Here is a 22,719-nt window from a genome sequence, read left to right as displayed (position 1 = left end):
GCGCTGCGTCTCATCCCTCCGCGATGGCTTGAGCGAGTTTCGCCCGGGCTCCCTCCGGGCACTCAGGCAGCACGGCTGCAACCGTATCCCACAAAAGTGGGTGTAACGGCCCAAGAGGCACGCAGTGTTCACCAACCGCAACCCCAAACTAAGGGAGGAGAACATCTTCTTTCCGAACTGTTCATACCTCATGGATTCCTGATCTGGTGGTGCAGTCGGGAATACGGATTGGGAAGTAGAGGCCTGGATAACCAGGCTCTCGGGGTGGGGTGGGTGGACAAGAAACTAGGGTCGCCAGGAGCAGGGGGGTGGCGCCTAGCGACGTTCCTATCTACAGGGGGACCTGTAGTGGGCCTGGACCAAGTGCCCAACAGGACGTCTGTGAGAGCCTCATTAAATGGCAGTAGAGGCTCTGGGGAGCTTACCCGCAGTTTAAGGACCTCTGTGAGGATGTTAGACCTCACTGTTGCGACGGGGAGCTCAAGAGCAAAGGCCTTGGCTGCCCTCATCAGCACCACACTATAAGCAGCCCCCTCCTCCGTAGTCACGGTAGGAGGGGAGACAAAACCAGTGTCTGGGGAGGTATCCAGGCCTCTGGCTTCCCTTAGTTCCTCTGTCCAGTCCTGATAGGACTGGCACTCATGTGCCAGGTGTGAGAAGTTGGCCTGATATATGATGCTCACTAGTTCTAGTGATCACCTGGTATCAGTCCAAACAACCCTTATGGTGATTGGTTGAAAGTCAACCTTATAGACCAGCTATCCTAATGGTAGCATGGACAGAGCAGTCTTAGGCTAAACTCTTTTGGCATGTGAAGCCAGCTGTTTTACCACATATAACCCCTTGAATACCAGATGAAAGGACACCAGACAGGTTGTTATGAAAATAAACAATATATTTTTTACTAACGTACACCTCTGAACTCTTTATGCAATCAGAGGTCTAAGCACATAACAATACTCTTCAGAAAAATACAGTAAGTCGCACAATTACAATGGTGCCCTAGGGGCACGACAAACCATATACTAAGTAAATGGGTTAAGTAGAACGATAGAAGAAATGAGTCTGCCCAGAGGCTGTAGAATCATTGGGCTACACTACCCTAACCTTAGGGAAGGAGCAGGACGCCCACGGGACGCGTAAGCTGTGCTAGAACACACATGCGGGTTTCAATGCAAAGTCAATGGGCACGAACAATTTACAAAATAGGTAAGTAAGGACAGTTCCGACTGGTTGAGACCAAAACTACAGGATACCTGGACACTAGGAGAGTCAATCTACCTATGAGCACCGAAATGCTCTCGTTACCTCACCCACGAACTGCGGGTGCATAGGTGTGAAAGTGTGTTGGGTTTCCTCGTTGAAGTCAATGGAGCCTTGGAGAAAAGATGCTGCAGGCGACCAGGAGGGAGATGTCCGGAGTGATCCAAGGGCGGATCGAAGAAGATGGAGACCTGAAAGCAGAGGGGACAGTGTTCAAAGTCACTAGCCAGTGACCGGAGTGGAACCAGGAAGGAACCAGAGGATGTCGTCACGATCAGGTGAGGAGGTGACGCTTGACTCTGCAGCCACGTTAACCAGGAGGCGTCGTCGACGACCAGGATGGAGGCACGAGCTGTCCCACGCAGGCTCTGGCTGTCGGCGGTGTCGGTTCCAGGATCGGAGTCAACATGCCTTGGCAAATGCAACCCACGCGGCAAGTGAAGATGGCGTCTGGTGCGGACCAGGAGGGTCCGGGATACTTTTCCTTTGCAGGGAAGCAAGGGGCAGTCTGGAGCAACCAGACGTGCGGTGTAGTTTCAAGATTTCGTCGTCTAGGAGGCCACAGCCAGCTGCCAAGTGACCAGACAACGCGTCGAGTAGCAATCCAGCAGAAGGGCCCCACGCAGATCTCATGGATGCTGGAGGGCTGGTCTTCGGTGCAGGAGCTGCTCGGGGCTGGGGCTTCTCAATCCCCAAAGCACTCACTCGAGGGTGCCTCAGAGGTTGTGCTGGAAGAGAAGTGCAGTTTCTTCAAGATGGCCGGTCCCACGTGTCTCTTCGCACCCACGGATCTCAGCTGTGCTGCAGATGTGAGTTGAGGTCGGAGAGGTCTGGAAGTCCGGGTCTCGTCGGGCTGGTAAGTCTTGTTCCGCCAGGAAGGACGACAAAGTGAACCGCAAGGACGATTGATGGTGCCTGCGGTTGCAGGGTGGTCACTCCTTGGCCACAAGGGAGATTTCTTCAGTCTTCTGTGGAGCAGAACGTCGAAGTCCAGAGTTTCTTCTTTGTAGAGTCGTTCAGGATAAGCTAATTTGGAATGGGACTGGCTCCTACCTTTATTCTGCTAAAGGGGGCTGTACTAGTGACTAGGTCCCTCCCATGGGTGGGACCAGGAAGGGTGGTGGTTACACCCCCTATCCTTTGTCAGGTTTCGCGCCATACCTGGGGCTGGAGAGCCCCAGCAACTGGTTTGAACCGGGGTATGCACAGAGACACCTTGTGTGCCCCAGGAATGTCTCATTCCTTTCAGCCCTGCATATCTGGATACACAAAGTCCTGTCTGGGGTGGTGCTGGCACCTCCCCAGGCAGGAAACCCTTTGTCCAGGCATTTCTTGCTGGAAGGACTCCCAGCAGCAAGAGGTCAGACTTGTGTCTGTGGCAGCAGCATCCATTTTGTGATGCTGAGGCTCGGGTTAACTTTAACCAGGGTTCTAGTTCTGTACATGTCGTTTCCCTCTAAAAGGGTGGAATACTATCCCCGTCGCCAGAACTGGCGAGGGGGTAGTATTCCAAATCGTATGACACCTTACTCGACATGTTTTGATAATGCCAAACCAAAGTTAGCAATAACCGCGAGGATTATAATGCACTTAAGAGTATATGGTATGGCACTATCATGGAAACAGCTAAAGGACATGGTTCCGAAAGCTGCAGACAGGCTCAGCTCATGCTAGAGCACCATCTCACATATTTCCAAGCACTCTGCCTTCAGGATTGATAAGGCCTGTCATAGGAGTGACTTATAGGAATATATGTGTCCATTTTGGTTTAGATATAGGTATATTATATCTACAGCAAAGGGTGATTACACCACCTTGCCCCAGCTGAGTGATCAGCCAGTTGTGTCAAATAGTAAGGCCCGGCCAGGGGTGGCACAATACGTGCTGCAGCCCCTGGTAGGCCTTGGATGCACCCATGCCATGGGTACCTAGGGTACACTGTACAGGGGCTCACAAGGTGATCCATGTTCCAATTGGTATGTACCTAGAGTACATGGAGTCCATTTTAACAGAGAGAGCAGAGGGCCTGGGGTCCTGAATAGCAGGGTCCCATGTCAACTAAGTCGAAAACCAGCTAAACTCTAGGCAAAAATTTGGGGGTAACCATAGTCTGATGTCCACCTTCCTACACCAGGGGGTCCTCAGACCCCCCCCCCCTCTCCCTCGTTGTCCATGTCCTGAAATTCAGGGCTAAAGGATGGACCCAGATCCTCAAAGAATTCCTCTTCGGCCAGCGCCGAATGCGGCGTAGAGCGACGCCGCTCCGACACGGGATCCGGACCGAGGGATGGACCAGGGACGGCGTTGTGCAGGGACGATGCTGGGGATGACAACGTAGGGGCCGACGCCGGCAGGGTTGTAAGGTCAACCAGCGGGGTCGTAAGGTCGACCAGCGGCGACACGGATCCGGATCCAGTGGGGCCCTGCGGCGCCGGGACCGAAGTTGCCGATGGCGCCGGGGCCGAAGCACCCGACGGCGCCGGGCCCGAAGCACCCAGCCCGCTTGGGCTGCCAGTCGGGGCTGCTTGACCCGAAGGCACTGCGGAACCCGACGGAGGAGAGAGCGACCTCATGGCCATGAGGAAGGCGTCGATCTCCTCCGGCGTCGCATTCTGCCCAGGGACCAGCGGGTATGGAGCAGGCCGCGACGCCTGTGGCTCTGGCGGAGCCGCGTGGGTGGCGTCACCCGAACCCCCGGCCGCATCGCGCGAGCTTCGGGGGGAGTCAGAAGAGCGATGTTGCCTCTTCTACTTCTTGTGCCTCTTACCTGAGGACTTGGAGCCCGACGAGTGGTGTCGACTCGCCGAGCTGTGATGACTCCGGCCCGCGACCGGTCCCTCGGCCTCCTTCCGGAACGGGACCTCGAGCGGCGCGGGGTCGACTGCCGGAGCTCGAGGCGCTTACGGGACCGCTCCCGCCTAGCCTTCGAAGTCAAGGCCAGACAGTTGGGGCACGACTTGTCATCGTGGTCGGGCCCCAGGCAATGTAGGCACCGGCGATGGGGGTCGGTAACCGGCATCAGTCGGCACAGGGCTTGAACCCGGGTATCCCTACCGGCACTGATGGAGTCGTAGACTCGGAACGGATTCAAAAAGGATTGAAAAAGCTTAGTCAAAAAGTGACTAAAGGGTACCACTTTCTCCGGACCTGGGCCTGCTTGCATGAAAAAAAGAAAAACTGACGTCAGCGCGCGAGGGCGGCGTCTAAGTACTCTGACGACGTCATCCCGGCGCCAAAGACGGATGCGGAGCCGCAGACTACGCCTACCGACGAGCAGGGGTACTGCTACACAAAATTTTTAGGATTCATTCTGACGCCTGGGGATATTCTAAGGTAAGGTATCTAATACTAACCTGTTTCTTTCAGATGGTGTTTTTATGGGTGGATGGGGATATAGGGGAATGAGGGTGTTTTTAGGGTTTAGGGGTGGGTAGGGGTGTGGTATGGTGAAGTAATTAAAAAATGGGGGTAGGTTCCTGCCAATTAAAAACACACACACGCATATATGTACACACACACACACATATATAGAGTACACAGGGATTCCACTTACCTTCTGAATACTTACCTTGAGTTGAAACGGCATGCATGGTAAAGGCATATGTATGGTAAACGCTTGTGTTGTAAAGGCAAAGCGTGGTAATGGATGCATGGTAAAGACATGTGTAGTAAATACATGCCTTAAGTCATACAACCATCAGAGAATGTTTGAGGTAGGTGGGGTGGTAGGGGAGGTATAACAGACAAATAGAGAGAGGGCGAATCAAGATATAGCTACAGTTAGTTGCCGAAGATATGGGTGAAGATCTTAAGGGAGCTAACAGAGAACTCAAGACAGCTGGTCTAACAGTGAAGGGAATGGTGGTGATAATGAAAGAGGTGGAGTTGGGAGGGAAAATGGGAAAAGATGAAGGTGAATGTGAAATATGGAGATAGAAGTCTAAGAAAATAAGAGTGCTGAAATTGGAAGTAAGAGGCAAAATCTGAACCCAAAGTTAAGTGAAGGGTGTCCCTCTGATACAGAGGTGAGATAATAAGAGGGAGATAAGATGAGAAATATGTGAATAACAGGAATGAGACTTGGTAGTGTGAGGAAACAGGCAATAGAACTATGAGAATAAGAGAGAGTTGTTTATAAAAGTGTAGTTAAGAGGTGAAATGAGAGAGGAGAACACATCACAGGTAGAAAAACTGTTAGAGTAATGAGTATGACATAAAAAGTTGAAGGTTAGAGGAAGATGGGGAAGGAAGGCAATAAGAAGATAGCAGAGGTGAAAGGGATCCTGACCGAGACATGGCATGATATGATAAAGGTATGAATGATATATCTATTTTATTAAGGTTGCACTAATGAACAAGTTACTTCCCTTCGGTAACAATATATCTGGTAGAGACATAGTCTAGCCGCAGATTCCTTACCTTAGAATATCTCCAGGCGTCAGACTGGTCCGGAAAGACGGGCTGCGCAGCATGGCTCCGCCCTGACATCAGTTTTTGTCAGAAGACTTTTCCGCGTCAGAAAGCGAAGCCACCAACAAAAACTGTGAAATATACGAACAGTGTGCAGAAAAAGAAAAAACAAGGTATGGTGGAAAACATCACCATAGAAGGACAGTGCTATGCACCGTATATTGTACACTGAGGGAGAGAAAAGAATAGAGCATCACTCTGGGAAGGACCCCCACAATTGTTAAGTCCAAAACCTCCCCCGGAGGTAGAAGAAGATGCAGAGCAAAGGCAGGATTCGAACCCTTGGCCTGTGTGAGCCTGTGCCACCAGAGGCACAAGACAACCATTGAGCCATAGCTCCTTGGTGAACCGTCACAGCAGCCGACAGATAGGCTGCAACCACAATATATGACAGTGAGGGACAACCAATCCAGAACCCAGGAGTAAGGACAAATTACCATAAGGCGTCATCCAAAAGGAGACATCAGATCCGAATAAGGGACCTACCGAGTGCAGCATTGTCAGAGACTGCAACTGCTAGAGTGCAGAGGAGACAAAAGACCTCAAGTGGTTGAAGAAGATAGAGGGTAAGGACGGGGGAGGGGAGGTGAGGGGGTAGAAGGAGTTAAACTCACATTGGGCTACCCAGGGTAAGGGCTGTAAAGGACACATGGCATTTGGGCCTACCGTCTACTCACAAAGATAGGTAGAGAAGAGCCACAAAACAGAATGTAGCCTCGTGAGTCGAACTGAAGAGAAGACGTCACCCCGCAGAGGAATAAAGCCACCCAAAGGGAGGCGAAAGCAAGAAGCCCAACCTGAAAAGGTTGTCGCAGGACGGGGAGGCGTTAAGGAACAAAAACACACCAAGTAAAGAAACTGGTGTGAAAAGGGAGTTCAGCACCTAGCAAGAAGTAGAACTGAACCTATGGGCCCAAAAGACTGGTAAGTGGTATCGCATGTACCACAGAGGAAGAGAACTGCTGAGACCCTCGCCCGCCAGACATGTGTGAGAGCATTGAAAGGATGCCCATATACAACCAAAAGGAAGCTTATACACGGCCAGAGGGTGCCTGAAGTACCATAACAGAAAAGCACCAGGAAGCAAGACAGCAGGAACAGCTGAGATGCGCACAATAGCAAAAAGGCAACGGGCCACAAAAACCAGACAAGATCTGGTGATGTCAGAAGACAGGGCCAAGACAAAGGCAGGAAAGCCCGCACAAGCCATTAGGAAGATCATGGCGCAGAAACAGCCTTAAGAGGATGCCAAAACCCGGCCAAACCCACGGACTAGGGTACGCTCAAAAGTACCCACATTTATACAGAAAGTGGAACTAGTCCAGGCTATAAGCAGCTTCTGCTTCCGGTCCGCAAGAGAGAACAGTCCCCTCGCAGGACAATTAGAAGATAAGACGAGCCTAACAAGGGAGTACTCAGGACCAACTCACGGGTCCTAGACGCCAGGGATAGTGGATTTCAAGGAGAACTGGCTCCACGAGTCTGACACAGTAAGAATGCAAGCAAAACGTAGAAATCCCTGCGTGGAAGCAGTGGGGATGTGGAGATAACTGCTGGGAATAATCTGAAACAGAGAGGCCCACAGCAACTCCTTACTGGCGAGAACAACCCAGAAGGGGCTAGTGCCAAAATACAGACCATCTGAAAAAAAAGCATGATGCCAGGCCATGATACTACACAGCATAGGCCTAGACCAGGAGTGGGAGCACCACAGATAACAGAGCGATGGGACCCTGCGGGACGCAGTAACGGAGTATATGAATCCCAGAGGGATACCCATAATGAAAACTCCACAGGAGTGAACAAAGGCACATGCAGACATCTGCCACCAACCAATACCCCACATAGTGCAAGTGTCAACCCCTGGCAAGAAGGGGGTTCCTCTTGGCAAAACAGACAGAGGACTGAAAACTAAAACAATCAACCATACAGACCATACAGAGACACCAACCTGTCTCTGATAAAACCTAGGCCGTAAAGGAAGACTCGCAACCATGAAAGAAAGTCAGTCAGTGATACGGCAGAATTACGGTAGCACTGACAGAAGCCTGGAAATCTCTGAATCCGCATGGGACCCAAAAAGGTCTATTCCGTTAAACGGCATGTCTTGGAGGCTCTCCCGAATATTATCAGGGAATCGACTGTCGAGCATCCAGGCATGGCGGCGCAAAGCCACAGAACGTGCAAGAGCACGCCCCACAGAGTCTGTGGTATTCAGGGAGGAGCGTATTGAAAAATGTGCCATCTCTTTGCCGTGAAGAACAAGACGGATAAGCTCTGGACGCAATTCCTTTGGAAGGTTAGAAAGAAGGTTAGCCATGGAGTTCCAGAGTGCGGAGAACGCACGTGCAAACACGCATGTAGTGTTAGTGGATGGCCTTGCTGGAAGAAGCAAAAAGCAGTCTTCCACATGCATCCAGCGACTGGGATTCCCGGGTGGGAGGAAACAAGGGCAAAGTGGAGGAGGCCGGTAGCCCAAAAGCCACCTGAATTACCAGGCCCTGAGCGGTAGGGTGGAGGGACAAGCAAAGTGGATCCCCCGGGGCAGGACAGTGCCTACCAGCAATGGCCTGATCAACTGGGGCTCCGAAAGAGGGCTGTGCCCATGCGCCACGCAGTACTTCTAATAAAGCACCCCCAAAAGGTAGCAATGGGGTGCGGAGAACGCACGTGCAAACACGCATGTAGTGTTAGTGGATGGCCTTGCTGGAAGAAGCAAAAAGCAGTCTTCCACATGCATCCAGCGACTGGGATTCCCGGGTGGGAGGAAACAAGGGCAAAGTGGAGGAGGCCGGTAGCCCAAAAGCCGCCTGAATTACCAGGCCCTGAGCGGTAGGGTGGAGGGACAAGCAAAGTGGATCCCCCGGGGCAGGACAGTGCCTACCAGCAATGGCCTGATCAACCGGGGCTCCGAAAGAGGGCTGTGCCCATGCGCCACGCAGTACTTCTAATAAAGCACCCCCAAAGGTAGCAATGGCTCCACAGTAATGGGCTCGATTAAGCAGATCCATTAAGGGATCGGGCATGAGGGGTACCACAGCAGGCTGAAAGCCGAGGATAGCAGCTGCCCGATTGACAGTCCGCGCATAGGAGGCCCCTAACTCATTAGTCACTCTAGTAGGGGACAAGAGGTCGTCTGTAGGAGACGGTTGGAGACTAATCCTCCCAGTTATTATAAAGAGCGGGGCTCTGGAACGACCCGAAGGCCATGCCACACTAGGGACCTGCACCAGCGGCCCCCAACCAGGGAAAGCAGCAGCTTCCGAAAGGGCCGCAGCGGATAACTGTCGCCCGACCCCGCTGAGGATACAGAAGCGAGGAATCCAGAGGGAGGTCAACCCTAGGCATGGACGCTGGCGTCGATGAATGGATGGACACCGGCGGCGATGGATGTGTAGACAGCAGCGTCGGTGGGAGCCATGTCGGAGTCCAATGGACGTTGACGGCCTCCACAAGGGACGCTACCTCGACGTCGCCCGGCGTCAGATGATGCGTTGCCCCAGACGTGGGATCAGGCTTAGAGCTGGGTGTGGGTTAGGACGTCGAGCCCCGCTCCGGGTCCGACGTAGAGCCCAGCTCCGAGCCCGGCATGCCGACGCCGCTACCACCGTCCGCGCAGGACGCTGCACAGGGCTATACGTTGACTGGCGGTGTGAGCCTGGCGTAGAGCCCGGCGTCGCTGCTACCGCCGTCCACGCAGGAAGCCACAAAGGGCTATGCGTTGACTGGTAGAGTGTGCTAGAGCGACCAGGACGGTCTGGGCCGCGGCCCAACATCGTCTCCTCGGCTCCGGAGTTGGTGCACACAACCCTGGTCGGGGAAGGATCCGCCGATGAGGGCCCAGCCTGAGTACCCTCCGCCTCTGTGGGGAAAGGGCTATGCGTTGACTGGCAGAGTGTGCTAGAGCGACCAGGACAGTCTGGGCCGCGGCCCAACATCGTCGCCTCGGCTCCGGAGTCGGTGCACACAACCCTGGTCGGGGAAGGATCCGCCGACGAGGGCCCAGCCTGAGTACCCTCCGCCTCTGTGGAAGAGAGGGGGACTCAAATTAGGCCTTAAGAGCCTGAGAGTAGGAATCCATTTGGGAGAGCGTCACTCCAACTCCTGGAAAAGGAGGGTATGGAGGAGGTGACTTCTGAGCGCCCGTATCTGGCCCTATAAGAGAGGAATGGGACCCAGCGGCATACCTACAGGAGGTGGACCTCAGTGGACAATTGTGGTTCTGCTTACCATTTTTAGGGCGTCGTTCGCGGGAGTGGCCTCAGGAACGAACCCCCTCTGAAGAGGGAGAGCGTCGACGAGAAGCTGGGCCGGACAGCCGTGCGGCCAACAGCTTCAACCGGCGTTCCCGAAGGGACTTCGGCTTCATCGGTTGACAGTCGCTGCATTGCTTGGAATCGTAGTTCACACCAAGGCACCACATGCAAATAAGGTGCGGATCATTGCCAGAGATGTGACACAGGCTTTGAACCTGGAGGGCATTGCACACTATTCCGGTATGACACAAACGTTGTCGAGAAGGCCCAAAACTAGGCCAGGAACTGCTGGTTTCCAGTATCCGCATCGTGACGCAGAAAAGAAGAAAACTGATGTCGGCGGGCGTACCGGGGCACATATGGCTCAGCTTACATCCATGGACGACATCAGGGCAGAGCGAGGAGGAGCCGACCCCCAGCGAGCAGAGGTGCTGCTGCGCAAAATGTTCCGGACCAGTCTGACACCTGGGGATATTATAAGTTAAGGAAACTGCTGTAAGACGTCTCTATCTGATTGTAGAATTTATATCTTTAGTGATGTACTTCCTGTAAGATCACCAGGGTTAAGTCACATGGCATCACTGCATCACCGTCCATATGATGTCACTTCCTGCGATGTTACTGGGGTCAAAATTCATGTACTTCTGCTACCCCAGACATTTTGGTGAATCGACGTCTATGGATAAAATGGTGTTCAGTCACAGGACTTTGGGTAGGAGCAAAATCTATAGGTAAATGGGTTACAAAGTCTACTTAAGGATCAAGCTGATCTCTTAAGGAGTCAGATGGAAACAGTGAAGCAGCTCCCACAATTGACTCCGCAAAAGAAAGTGTTGTAGGAAACCAGATTGCTTATTATAGAGCATAGATACCGGCCTTGGGTGGCTTGTATTCTGGTTCAAGGAAGACCTGGCCTGGCAGTTCGGGCTGGACTGTTCCAAATGGAGCAGGGTCACGGCTGATTTGCATATGGCTGGGTTCAAACTGTGGTGGTATGGTGCACAAAAGAATGCTGGGTTAAAATGCTACCCAGAGCAGCGGTCAATGGATAGGTTTATTGCAAGCATTTCTCCGATCACCGTTTATGTGTTTTATCAATCTTGACGTGAGCTGTGGCTAAGCACTCTAAGTTCAACAATCTAAAAGTAGGTTTCTGTGATGAATCCAGAGCCTACTCTAGGTAGCTCTCTGCACACGCAGTCAGGATTCCCTAGAAACAATTTTCATGTGATGTCTGAAAAGTTACATTAAACCATCATTTAAGGGAGAAGATTAACTGAAAAAATTCTCAAGCTAATTTGTGTATCAAAAAGCCAATGTAATGTGTATAATGGCAGCCAAATGAAGCAAATCTGATCAGGAGATATAAAAAGAATAAGATGGATTTCTGTGCATTTAAAGCAGTTTGACAGTGAAATAATTTTAAAAAACACTAGCGGCCTGGCTAGGATTTTTAAAACAGACACTCAGGGTCCAGAAGTGCATTCATTTTTGACACTGAAAACAAACAATGCCCACAGTGAATAGTTTTCAGGATAGTTCCTTTTTTAGGACAAAAGCTTTCTGCCCCAAAACAGCATTACTCATGTGCAGTGTAGGAGAGTAGGGTCTGCTTCCTATGGTCACCCCCACGTTTTGCTTTGTTTTACTAGTTTTCGACTTAGATATGGCTGTGGGACTGCTAATCAGACCCACAGCACAGATGCACTCTCTCTAAATTCACACCATGTACTCTAGGTACATCCACAATTGGAAATTGGGTCACCTTGTCAGCCCCTGTAGAAGTGTACCATAGGTACCCAGGGCATAGGTGTAACCAAGGCCTACCAGGGGCTCCAGCATGTATTATGCCACCCCTGGTTGCCCACTTAAATAGACACAACTGGCTGATCACTCATCTGGGGCAAGGTCGTGTAACCACCCCTTGCTTAGGTGTAGTATTCTTATACCTGCTTACATATAGACACATAGTAATCTATAGGTCACTCCTATGGCAAGCCTTAACAATCCTGGAGTGCTTGGTTATGTGTGAGATGGTGCTCTAGCATGAGCTGAGCCTGTCTGCAGCTTTAGGAACCATGTCCTTATAGCTGTTCTATGATATTGCCATACCATATACTTTTAAGTGCATTATAATCCTCGCAGTTGAATGCTAACTTTGGTTTGGCTGTATCCAAACATGTCGGGTAAGGTGTCATACGCTTTGGAATACTACCCCCTCGCCAATTCTGGCGACAGGGGTAGCATTCCACCCTTCTAGAGGGAGAAGACCTGTTGAAACTACTGTACCCGGGTAAAGTTAACCAGAGCCCCAGCATCACAAAATGGATGCTGCTGCCACAGACACAAGTCTGAACTCCTGCTGCTGGGAGTCCTTCCAGTCACGGAGGTTTGGACAATAGGCTTCCTGCTTGGGGAGGTGCAAGCACCACCCCAGACAGGAGGATGTGTATTGGGACAGGGAGGGCTGAATAGAAACAGACACTGCCTGGAGCACACTAGGTGCTCCATGCATACCCCAGTTCAAACCGGTTGCTGTGGCACTTTAGCACCAGCACTGGCGCGAAACTGGACAAAGGAAAGGGGGTGTAACCACCCCCTTCCTGGTCCCATCCAAAGGAGGGACCTAGTGAGTAAACCAGCCCCCTTTAGTTGTATAAAGGTAGGAGCTGACCCAGGAGACTTTAGATTAATCCTGGAATCGACTTGAGACGAAACTCTGGACCCTTCGACATTCACCTGAGCTGAAGACTGAAGAATCTCCCTTGTGGCCCGGAAGTGACCACCCTGGGCAACCAGGCACCATCCAGCAACTCAACGGCTTGCTTTGTCCCCATTCCCGCCGGAACCCGAGCACAGAGCCTGACAAGACCCGACACCCAGACCTCTCTGACCACACTGCACGACTCCAGCACAGCTGAGCACCGTGGAAGGCGTTGGGACACGTAGGACCGGACATCTTGGAAAGTCTGCAACTTGCTAAGAGCGCAGCTCCTGAGGCATCCTCGAAGCTTTGCACTGGGGACTGAGACACCCCGACACCGAGCTCCACCTGCAACGAAGACCAGCCCTCCACACTCCACGAGATCTGCGTGGGGCCCTTCTGCTTGTGTTCTGCTCGACGTGTTGTCCGGTTGCTGGCCCGTTGGCTAGTAGTCCTGTGGCGACGATCCTTTTGAAAATCCATCGCTGATCTGGTTGCTCCAGACTGGCCCTTGCTTCCCTGAAAAGGTGAAGTTCCTCAGACCCTCCTGGTCTGCACCAGAAGCCTTTTGTGTATCCTGCGTGGGTTGCCTTTGCTTAGGCTTGTTGGCTCCGATCTTGAAGCCGACCCCTGCATCTGCGAGAACCTTCGTGGGACAGCTCTTCTCCAGCACCTGGTCGTCCTCGACACCTCCTGGTCTGCGTGGCTGCAACGACAAGCTTCACGACAGTACCTGATTGCTCCTCGACGACGTCTGGTTCCTTCTGGTTCCACCTGGGCACTGGCTAGTGACCTAGACTCTGTCCCCTCTGCTTTCAGGTCTTCTTCAACTCCGATCCACCCTTGGATCCACCCGGACATCTTCCTCCTGGTCGCCTGCAGCATCTTCTTCCAAGGCTCCATAGGAATCAACGAGAAAACCCGACACATTTGACACCTATGCCTCCGCAGCCCGTGGGTGAGGTAACGCAAATACTTTAGTGCTCCTGTGGGGATTGACTATCCTAGTGTCCAGTTTTGTTAGTAGTATCTTCCTAGTTAGACCGGAAGTGTCCTGAATCTCCATTTACTTACCTTTTAAATACCCATTGACTTTCTATTGACTCTCGGGTGAGTGTACTGACACTGAACGCGCCTCTGTGGCCCTCCTACTCCTACCCTAAGGGTCAGATAGTGTAGCCCCAGCGATTCCCTAGGCCCTAGGCCTTTTCCTTTCCAAAGTCGTGGTTCTTATACCACTTACTTTGTATATGGTTTTACGCACCCCTAGGGCCTAACTGTAAATTTTGCTATTTAATGTATTTCTGAGAGTAACATGTTATGTGCTTTTGCCTCTGACCTCATAAAGAGGTCAGAGGAGTGTGTTAGTGAATAAATACATATATATTTTATATATATCCTGTGTGGTGTCCTTTCACTTGGTATTCAAGGGATTACATATGGTAAAACAGCTGGCATTACACGCCCTCAAGAGTCTTTTAGCCTCAGACTGTTCTGTCCACGCTATCTCTAGGATAGCTGGTCTATAAGGTTGACTTTACAACCATCACCATAAGGGTTGTTTGGACTGGTGCAAGATGTTCACTAGAATAGTGAACATCATATACCAGGCCAACTTCTCACATGCAGCAAATGTCATTATTTCAAAAACACATTGCTGAAAGCTAATTTTCACATTTTCAAATTGGTTCTGCAAACAACAGTTTGCAGTTTCCAAAATCCTGCAAATTTCCTCCTGGTGCTCACCAAGTTCTAAAAATGCCAATAAATAGCTCTTAGACAGTAGGCCATATGATCAAATGGGAGGGAGTGATGGGAGGCTTTTCTCCACTTCCTTTAGGTCCTCAACCAAAAGTCCAAGTTTTCTGATTTTCTTCCAGGTGGACACAATTTCTGTTTCTTAGCTTTTCCACGCTTCACAACTATAGTAGAAGAAGCTCCACAGTAGCTATTTTATCTTTCCTGAGAGACTTGGACCTTCTTCAGTCATGTAGGGCAGCAGGAGTCTGGATTCCCTAATGCAAAGAGTAGCTTTACTGTTGAGGGATTCAAAGCGAAGAAGGAGACAGCTCTCGTTCTTTTATCAAGGATGTTGAGAAGTATTTGAGCAGTTCATCTTCCATCTTTTGTTCCAGCCAGCTCTCCGAATGGAAAGTTTTGTTCAACAAGTATTGAATGTAGTACTCAGCTGTGATTGATGAATCTTTCTGAGAGAATCCATAGAAACATTCTGCACATTGTCCTCCTGTTTTTACTCACTGTGACTCTCTCTGGGAACCCATTATGACCTCCAAAATGACAGATCTGATCCCAACTGGAATCTTCTCTTTCAAAACACCGCCTCAAAGCTTGTTCAGAATAACAAAGACGCTATCCTGTTTGGGTACATCTGCACCCACCATCTGTAGTGTAAGCTAGGCTTAGGCTGCCGGATACTCTTCCGTCAGACGTCACACGTTTTGGATCACACTATGATGCAGAATTGACAGGAATGCCTTAAAGAGTGGCGACAGGTCCCGCACCTTCCTGATGAATGGTTTAGGAGGCCAACTACCTAGATTTCCACGGGTTTAACTGCTGGAAAGGTTATTAAGGCCACCAGGAGCTTGATTAGCTTATTAGAAATGCAATGCAACAATTTAATAAAAGCCCCTTTTGTGACATAAAAATAATAAAAACCCAATATAACAATTGATTTTACTTGCCTTCACTGCATTTGTGCTACATAAATTTCTATCTATTCCTCAAATCAAGTTATGTGAAAATGTTTTTTTGAGAAACACAGGTTTAAAAGCATTGAGGCTGTATTTCTTAAACAAGTTGAAGTTAAGGTATCGCATACTGTTTCAACATTGCTCCTTTAGCCAGCAAACACGGCCCTATGTTGGGGGTTTGAGAGTTATTGACTTCCAGGATCCATCTCTAGCTAAAAAAAAAAAAAAAAGGAAGTTTTACAGGCATGGCACCATCTCGGCTTCTGGGCAGGCTCATTCTTTCTAATGGTCTTCAGGCAATTACATTAATCGTCTCAGCATTGAGCAGGTTTCCCCAAGGATCAGTCTTCGGTTCCTTGTCCAGGTAGGTAAGTCTCCCTCCTTTTTCCCGTGTCACAGGAGCAAAACGGATCAAGCAGGTTTCCGAACACTTAGGCCCAGTTTGAAGGAAGTATTGCATTCCAGCAGATTCCACTCTTGGGCCAGTGTGCTCTCTCATTCACTTGTTTATAGGCTTCTGCACTGCCAGATTGGTTGAAGAGCCCAGTACTCATGCCATTGTTATGTTCAAGGGGTTATGCCAGGACCAACTAGTGGATATGCAAAATGTGAAAGTTTGTGTGATACTTTAATCTTTGAAGAGCATCCTGTCATTGTTAGTCGCTGCATTTCAGTGCCTAAAGTCCTGGGTCAAGACAGTTCTGATTTGTCAAGGATACAATAGAGTTGCACTGGACTAGAATAGCACTACCATCACAGAAAGTCACCAAACAGCCTTGTTGAGACAGTCGTGGCAACTTCTCACTCAGAATGGGGGCAACATTTGCTTCTCCCTAAAAGCAGAGTGTGGTTCTGATACAGACTGAAACCAAAAACCAAAATAACATTGAACAGCTTGACTGTGCCAACACGACTGCAGCTAACTATAGGCAAAACTTAGAACGATAGAAAAAAGTGTGCAAGGGCAGATCAGTACTGCTCAGAGGCGTAACACAAAATGATGGATCCCCCTGCATAATGTGTTGAGGGGCTTCTCAGTCTCCCATTTTTCACATATATATTGACTTGCTTTCAGCTTAAAGGGTGTCAACTTAGGATTTGGGGGCCCACTGAAGTATTGGGGGCCACCTGCATTGCAGGAGCTGCAGGGGCCTGTATTACACCTCTGGTACCACTGTTCAAAGCTGTGCAATGGGCTTCCGTCCCAACATTTGTAGAACAGACAGTGAGGAAAGTTTACTTGGAACAAACAAAAAGCACACATGTAAGTAAACACCTTTAAACTGAAGTCATCCTTAAGATTAAACTTTCAGAAATGTCAGACAGAGAACGGGCAAGTGCTCCTACCTTGACTCCAGCTAAGATCCCTGTGGTAGAAACACTGAAATCCAGGTAGGCCAAGGTCTCCGGAGAGGGAGGGCAATAAATATTCAGCACCTTCTTTTTGGCTAGGTCATCTGTTCAAATAAAACAAAGACTTAAGTTTGGTAAGTGCAAAAAGATAAAGGAGCTGTATAATTCAACACTATCTCACAGACTAGGAGGCTTGAATGTCATCATTGCACAAGGATTTAACGACAGAGTTTGAAAGGGGAGATAGCAGATTGCACTGCATCAAAACACCTTCTCTGTGAAGCGGGCAACTGTTACAGAAGTATCATTAAACAACATTTATAAGTTGAATTTGCGCAGTGAAAGGGCATTGAGCAGAAATGGTAAACGATGCAACAAAAAGGGGAGGGCTTTTTAGAGGGTCATATTTTGACAGAAAGACTGCTGACAAATGGCATCTCTGAGAGGGGGGAGACCGCCGACAAGGTGACAGAGAAAAATATTACTTTCATGAGTTAGATCAAACAGAGTAGTGAATGAGGACAAAATAAAAAGAATCCTCCCATGAGGTCGGAATATGGAGAAGAGAAACGTGGAGAAGAGAAACGTGGATAAGAGGTAGCTGTGGCTGATGTTAAAAGTTCCATGTAATAGAAAGCGTGCTTAGAAAATGTCACGTAAGACAAAGGGAATTTCCAACAATGGAACAGGTAAAACAAGGGGACTGTGAAGAGGTTAGAAGACGGGTATAGGAGACTTTTAAGCAAGGATTATATGTGACAGAAATGGGAAGAGTCTAACACAAGATAAGAGATAAGAGTGCCAGAAAGGAAGCACATTTTTGAAAATGTTGTCTTCATTTATGGAAGGCTTTTCTTGGTATACCTGGGTCGTCAGGATATGCAGGGAAATAACATTAACTGTTACTGTTGTTTGCTACTGGTATCCTTGGTCTGAAATACTGTCGCTCTAAAAATTAAAGACCAAGTACTCTTTTAGTGCTCGATTCTCTTAGGGTAGCAGCACTGAGCAAGCTGGGCTTACTCCTTGAGGTGATGTGCAGTCACAAATTCAGAAGCAATATTACACTTACAATAAAAGTTAATAACTAGAACATTCAGGCAGTTTTTTGTTTTTAACAAGAACGAGGTACTTACTTTTGGTAATGCATTGATCTGGAAGAGACAAGATCTAGCCGCAGAGTCCTTACCTTTGCCTTTCCCAGGTGTCAGACTGGATATAGAAGATTTTTCTCCGAGCAATACCTCTGCGCACCAGTAGGTTGCATCGGTCAGCTCAGCGTGGCGTCGTCACATTTGTTTGCACCAGAAATGACATCTGCGTCACCTATATATGCGCCCCCTAGGCACGCTGACGTCAGTTCCTTTTCATGACTTTCCACGTCAGAAGCGCAGAGCTATGAAGTGCACACACACTGGTGTGTCCAAACTAGGTTCTTGAAAGGGAGTCACGTTAACCCTAGAAAACTGTCTGCAGGGCGGGGAGATGGGTGGGGTGTTTAGGAATCTGTAACTACATCTGGTCCCTACCAGATAATGTGTTACCAAAAGGTAAGTAACTTGTTCATCTGATAGAGACATCTAGCCGCATATTCCTTACATTTGAATAAATATACATGCAATAACATCCCCAGTGGTGGGCTGCGAAAAAATTCTAAACTAAAAAGTCCAGCAGGGATGAACGGGAGAACTGCCCATGACTGTCCTGGCAGTAGTGGTTGGTAAACTTTTGTAGAAATGCACATGTTGCTGCGTGACAGATGTCCAGGTCTGGGACTCCACATGTGAATGCAGTAGTAGTAGCTTTAGCCCTGGTGGGATGAGCCCATGGCCAGTGTGTAGCAGATTTTTATACAGAAAACGACCTAGCACGCAATGGTTAATTTCTGCACTGCTCATTCCTTCTTCACTCAACATACCCCATGAAGTGTTGGTCGTCGACCCGGAACTCTTGTGTGTGGTCAAGGTAGAACGACAATGCTCATTTTGGGTTCAGATGGTGGAGTTGCTCCTCTTCTTTTGAGGGATGTGGAGGAATGTAGAAAGTGGGCAAGGTGACAGATCGGCCCAAATGGAATGGTGTTACCACTTTCGGAAGGTTAAGAGGCCCAATGCAAAGCACCAACTTGTCTGGAAAAATGGACAGGAATGGAGGCTTCGATAATAAAGCTTGCAGCTCACTCACCCTCTGGGCAGATGTGATTGCCACTAGAAAGGCTGTTTTGATGGTGAGCAGCCGGAGGGGACAACTATGAAGAGGCTCGAAAGGAACATCAGAAATGTGAGAACCAAATTAAGGACCCACTGAGGCATAATGAAAGGGGAAGGTGGGCGCATATGTACAAGACCGCTAAGAAATCTATTTACAATGGGAGATTTAAAACAGGAGGGTTGGTCAGGCAGACGCAAGAAAGCAGACAAGGCAACTAGAACGTTCCCTTTCAGAAAGCCCAGAGCAGAGCCCTGCTGGGAAAGGGTCAAAATAAAAAGTAAAATATCAGAAAGGGAGGCAGAAAGAGGGTCAATAGACTTTTCTGTACAATTTAATACCTCGACCAGATGGTGTTATGTTCCTGAACCAGTAGGCTGGGGTGAGACGGTGGGTAGTCTCTGTGGAGACCATCGCTCAGATCTGCAAGTCAGTTGAGCTTGGCTTTCCTCAGCTCATCAACTCACTTCCTTCTGGCAGCTGCACAACAGCTTCTTCTGCAGGCATGTATGTTCTTTCCTCTCCACAGGTCAAGCAGCAAAGTGACTCTACAGACTTGCCAGACTTAGGCTAAGTTCAGAGGAATAATGGTGGCGCCTTAGCAGCCACTTCACTATTTTTTCTCTCCTGCATGGGTGCGCAGGACGTCATAGGTGGTGAGTAATCAAAATACTGGTTGAGGGAGCCTGTATTTCCCTCACTCATAGCCAGCCCAGGAGGCTCCATCCTTTGAATGTATGGTGCAGTTCAATCATGGGTGTGCATCTTCCTGGTCTGAGCAGTAAGTGGAGTGGGCATACAGCCCGGGCTGACCCATCAGGTGCGGATTTACTCTAGTCTTGGGCCTGAGCGCTCCCCAGAAGACTGAAAAAGTGGTCGTCATGAAGTGCTATGCGTGCCCGCCGGAAGGAAGAGCTGCTCCGTAGGAGCATGTAGGTTCAACTAGCAGCTACTCTTTTTGCAGTGTTCGTCTGGGGGATTCCCGCAGGAATGACAGTACAGTAAAGGCGTACTGCATTATCTGCTGCATTCAGTGTGGCTCTACCACTCACCTCCACTAGTTACAAACTTTCTCCCGGTGGCATTCAGCATCCACACCCACTCCTACAATCATAAAGGCTGCTTGCAGCATTGGACCGTCTTATACCGGGGGAGTGCGTCAATTAATTTGAGCCTTGCCCACCTCGTCCTGCATACCAGCCCTATTGATCCCACATGCATTGGCGCAACAGAAAACTATAGAGGAATCACTTCCTTCCAAAGTGTAGGCACTGGATGGCTTCTGCTGGGTGGAGCTCCTTTCCTTCCTCTATGTGAGTTCTTGTTGGGCGCCAGCGACCTAGGGCAAAGCTCTATAAGCCTATATATGAACAGGAGGTTTGAGGCAGCAAAACAAATTGAGGGCAGTTTGAGACACCCACCATCAGACACACTACCACAGGCCGCGATGTCCTAAAAAATGGGTAAAGAGAGTTCAACCCTGACGAAACAGGCCCTGCAATCTTATCCAGTATCCAAATCCACAGTGTCCAAGAGACTGACTAGGGGGAAGACACGACTCAATTCTGTGTGACCTTGTTTCGCTCAGTTTGCAAAGAAGATCAAGCTTCGGAGCAGTTTGAAGCCCTGCTCACTGAGCTCATACACCCAGGAAGGGCAATGGAAGTGCCCTGGGGTGCGAGGGGGGTTGGAGGGCAGCGGGCTACAGAATGACAGTCACATGGAGGTCATATCTGATCGCTTCCTCACAAAGTAGGGCTTTTGCAGATGTGTGTGGGGTGGCGGGTGGGTTTGGGCAGGGAAGTGAGAAAGGAGTCGTTTCTTACCTGTAACTCCAGTTCTCTAGTAGGGGTATCTCTGTTATAGTCATAATCATGTGAATAGTCCCGCCCGTGTGTGATGACTTCAGAGCAATCGCAATAGTCTCTTAAGTTGTCCTCTTCTGCAGTCCTACATAGACACTTAAGAGAAAATCAAAGACAAATAATGCAGCCTGTAGTTAGCAAGGCTACACTGGCCAGTACTTCATCCTGAAGTGAAAAGGATAGCCAGAAATATCAAAATTTAACATTTTGTTAAGTCCCCTTCACAAAAATCCTTTGCTCGATAGAGACGAAGGGTTGGACAGACAAGCCCCATAGGCTCCCATTATGTGTCAGTAAATGGGTAAGTGCCTTTAAGGAACTCTCCAGAGACCCTCGGTGTCCCATGATGCACAGCCAAAGGCAAGTTACTTTCAGTTCTTTTTGAAGGTGTATAAAGCCAGGCCTGTAGCATTCAGGATATTATTGTTTCATTCACCAGGGAAGAGGGTGGGTTGCTTATGACTATAACAGATACCCCTAGCACAGACCTTGAGTTACAGGTAAGAAACGAATCCTTCTGTAGTAGGGGATCTATGTGTATAGTCAATCATGTGAATAGAATGGCGAGGCCATCCCAAACAAATCAAACCCAGCGGTGGAGGAAACAAAAAGAACCACTACTGTGCAAACAATTTCTCAGCGAAGCCTGCCCAACCTGAGCATCTGCCCTGGCATCCGAGTCCAGGCAATAATGCTTAGCAAAGGTATGGACGGACTTCCAAGTGGCAGCCCTATAGATGTCTGCAATGAAAACATTACGCAGCAAAGCCGTTGTAGCAGCTTTGCCTCTGGTCGAGTGAGCCTTAGGCTTACCCCCTAGAGTCTTGTTAGCTTTCTGGTAACACAGTTGTATACAGGACACAATCCACCAAGAAATGGAGCGTTCAGCAGTAGCAAGCCCCGCCCTGACTGATCCATAATTAACAAATAATTGATCCGACCTAAGAATCTCTTTTATCCAAGTAAAACTTCAACACCCTTCTCACATCAAGAGAATTAAGGGACCTCTCGGCCGTAGAGGAAGGATGCTGAAAAAACATGGGCAAAGTGATTGTTTGGTTCATATGGAAATCTGGCACTACCTTAGGTAGGAACTTAGGGTGAGTTTTCATGACCACTTGGCAACAGAGAGCCTGGATCTCACTCGTCCTGCGAGCCGACGTTATGGCCACAAGGAAAGCCGCCTTCCAGGATAGATGCTGGAGAGAAGCCTTATACATAGGTTCAAAAGGCTCCTTCATTAGTCTAGACAGCACGACATTCAGCTCCCACGGAGGCGAAGGATGCAGACTTCAGTCTGAATGGCAGTACTGTATACTGGCAATGGTTCGTGCCGACAAGGGCCCGCAGGAATTTTCCGATGTTTCCTTGCAATGGGTACATGGAAGTACGGGTCTTGCAGATCTATGGCGCATAGCCAGTCCCCTTGATGTAACTGGGGATAAATCTAGTGCAGTGACAGCATGCAGAACTTTTCTCTGTGAATCCATTTGTTCGCTTGCGCAAATCCAGAATGGGCCTGAACTCGTTTTTGTCTTTTTTGCGCACAAGAAAGAACCTGGAGTACAGTCCTTTTCCCCTTTGAGTGGGAGGCACCAGTTCCATCACCCTTTTTCTTAACAGGGTATCGGCCTCCACTTGAAGTTCGCGCAACAGGTATTGTGAACAAACCGGTGGAATAGCTGGAGGAGGGATGACGAAACGTAGACTGTATCCATTGCAAATAATATTCAGCACCCACTTCTCCACTCTGCCAGGTAGTTCTGAATGCTTTCCCCCACCGGAGTGGGTAACGACAAGGGGGAAGTAATCCCTCAGAGCTTAGACCCGCCGGGCCCTTATTCCCTGATGTGGACTGTTGGTTGCCTCTGCCCCTTTGATGCCTC

The 22,719-nt window shown here is 49.4% G+C and overlaps 1 protein-coding gene across 4 annotated transcripts in view; it reads right to left on the bottom strand.

The window, feature by feature from the left end:
* DIP2A (DIP2 acetate--CoA ligase A) overlaps positions 1–22,719 on the bottom strand; it is a 964,533-nt gene that overhangs the window by 249,149 nt on the left and 692,665 nt on the right. For all 4 annotated transcript variants that reach the window (XM_086956246.1, XM_086956248.1, XM_086956245.1 and 1 more), the window contains one exon: positions 16,755–16,864. In XM_086956246.1, the coding sequence (XP_086812372.1) occupies positions 16,755–16,864 (110 nt within the window). The remainder of the gene's footprint in view (positions 1–16,754; positions 16,865–22,719) is intronic.

This window comes from Lissotriton vulgaris, chromosome 2_1, assembly GCF_964263255.1.
Source record: "Lissotriton vulgaris chromosome 2_1, aLisVul1.2, whole genome shotgun sequence".
Taxonomy (NCBI): Eukaryota; Metazoa; Chordata; class Amphibia; order Caudata; family Salamandridae; genus Lissotriton; species Lissotriton vulgaris.
The sequence above is the reverse complement of the archived record's forward strand: the minus strand, read 5'-3'. Positions and strand labels throughout refer to the sequence as shown.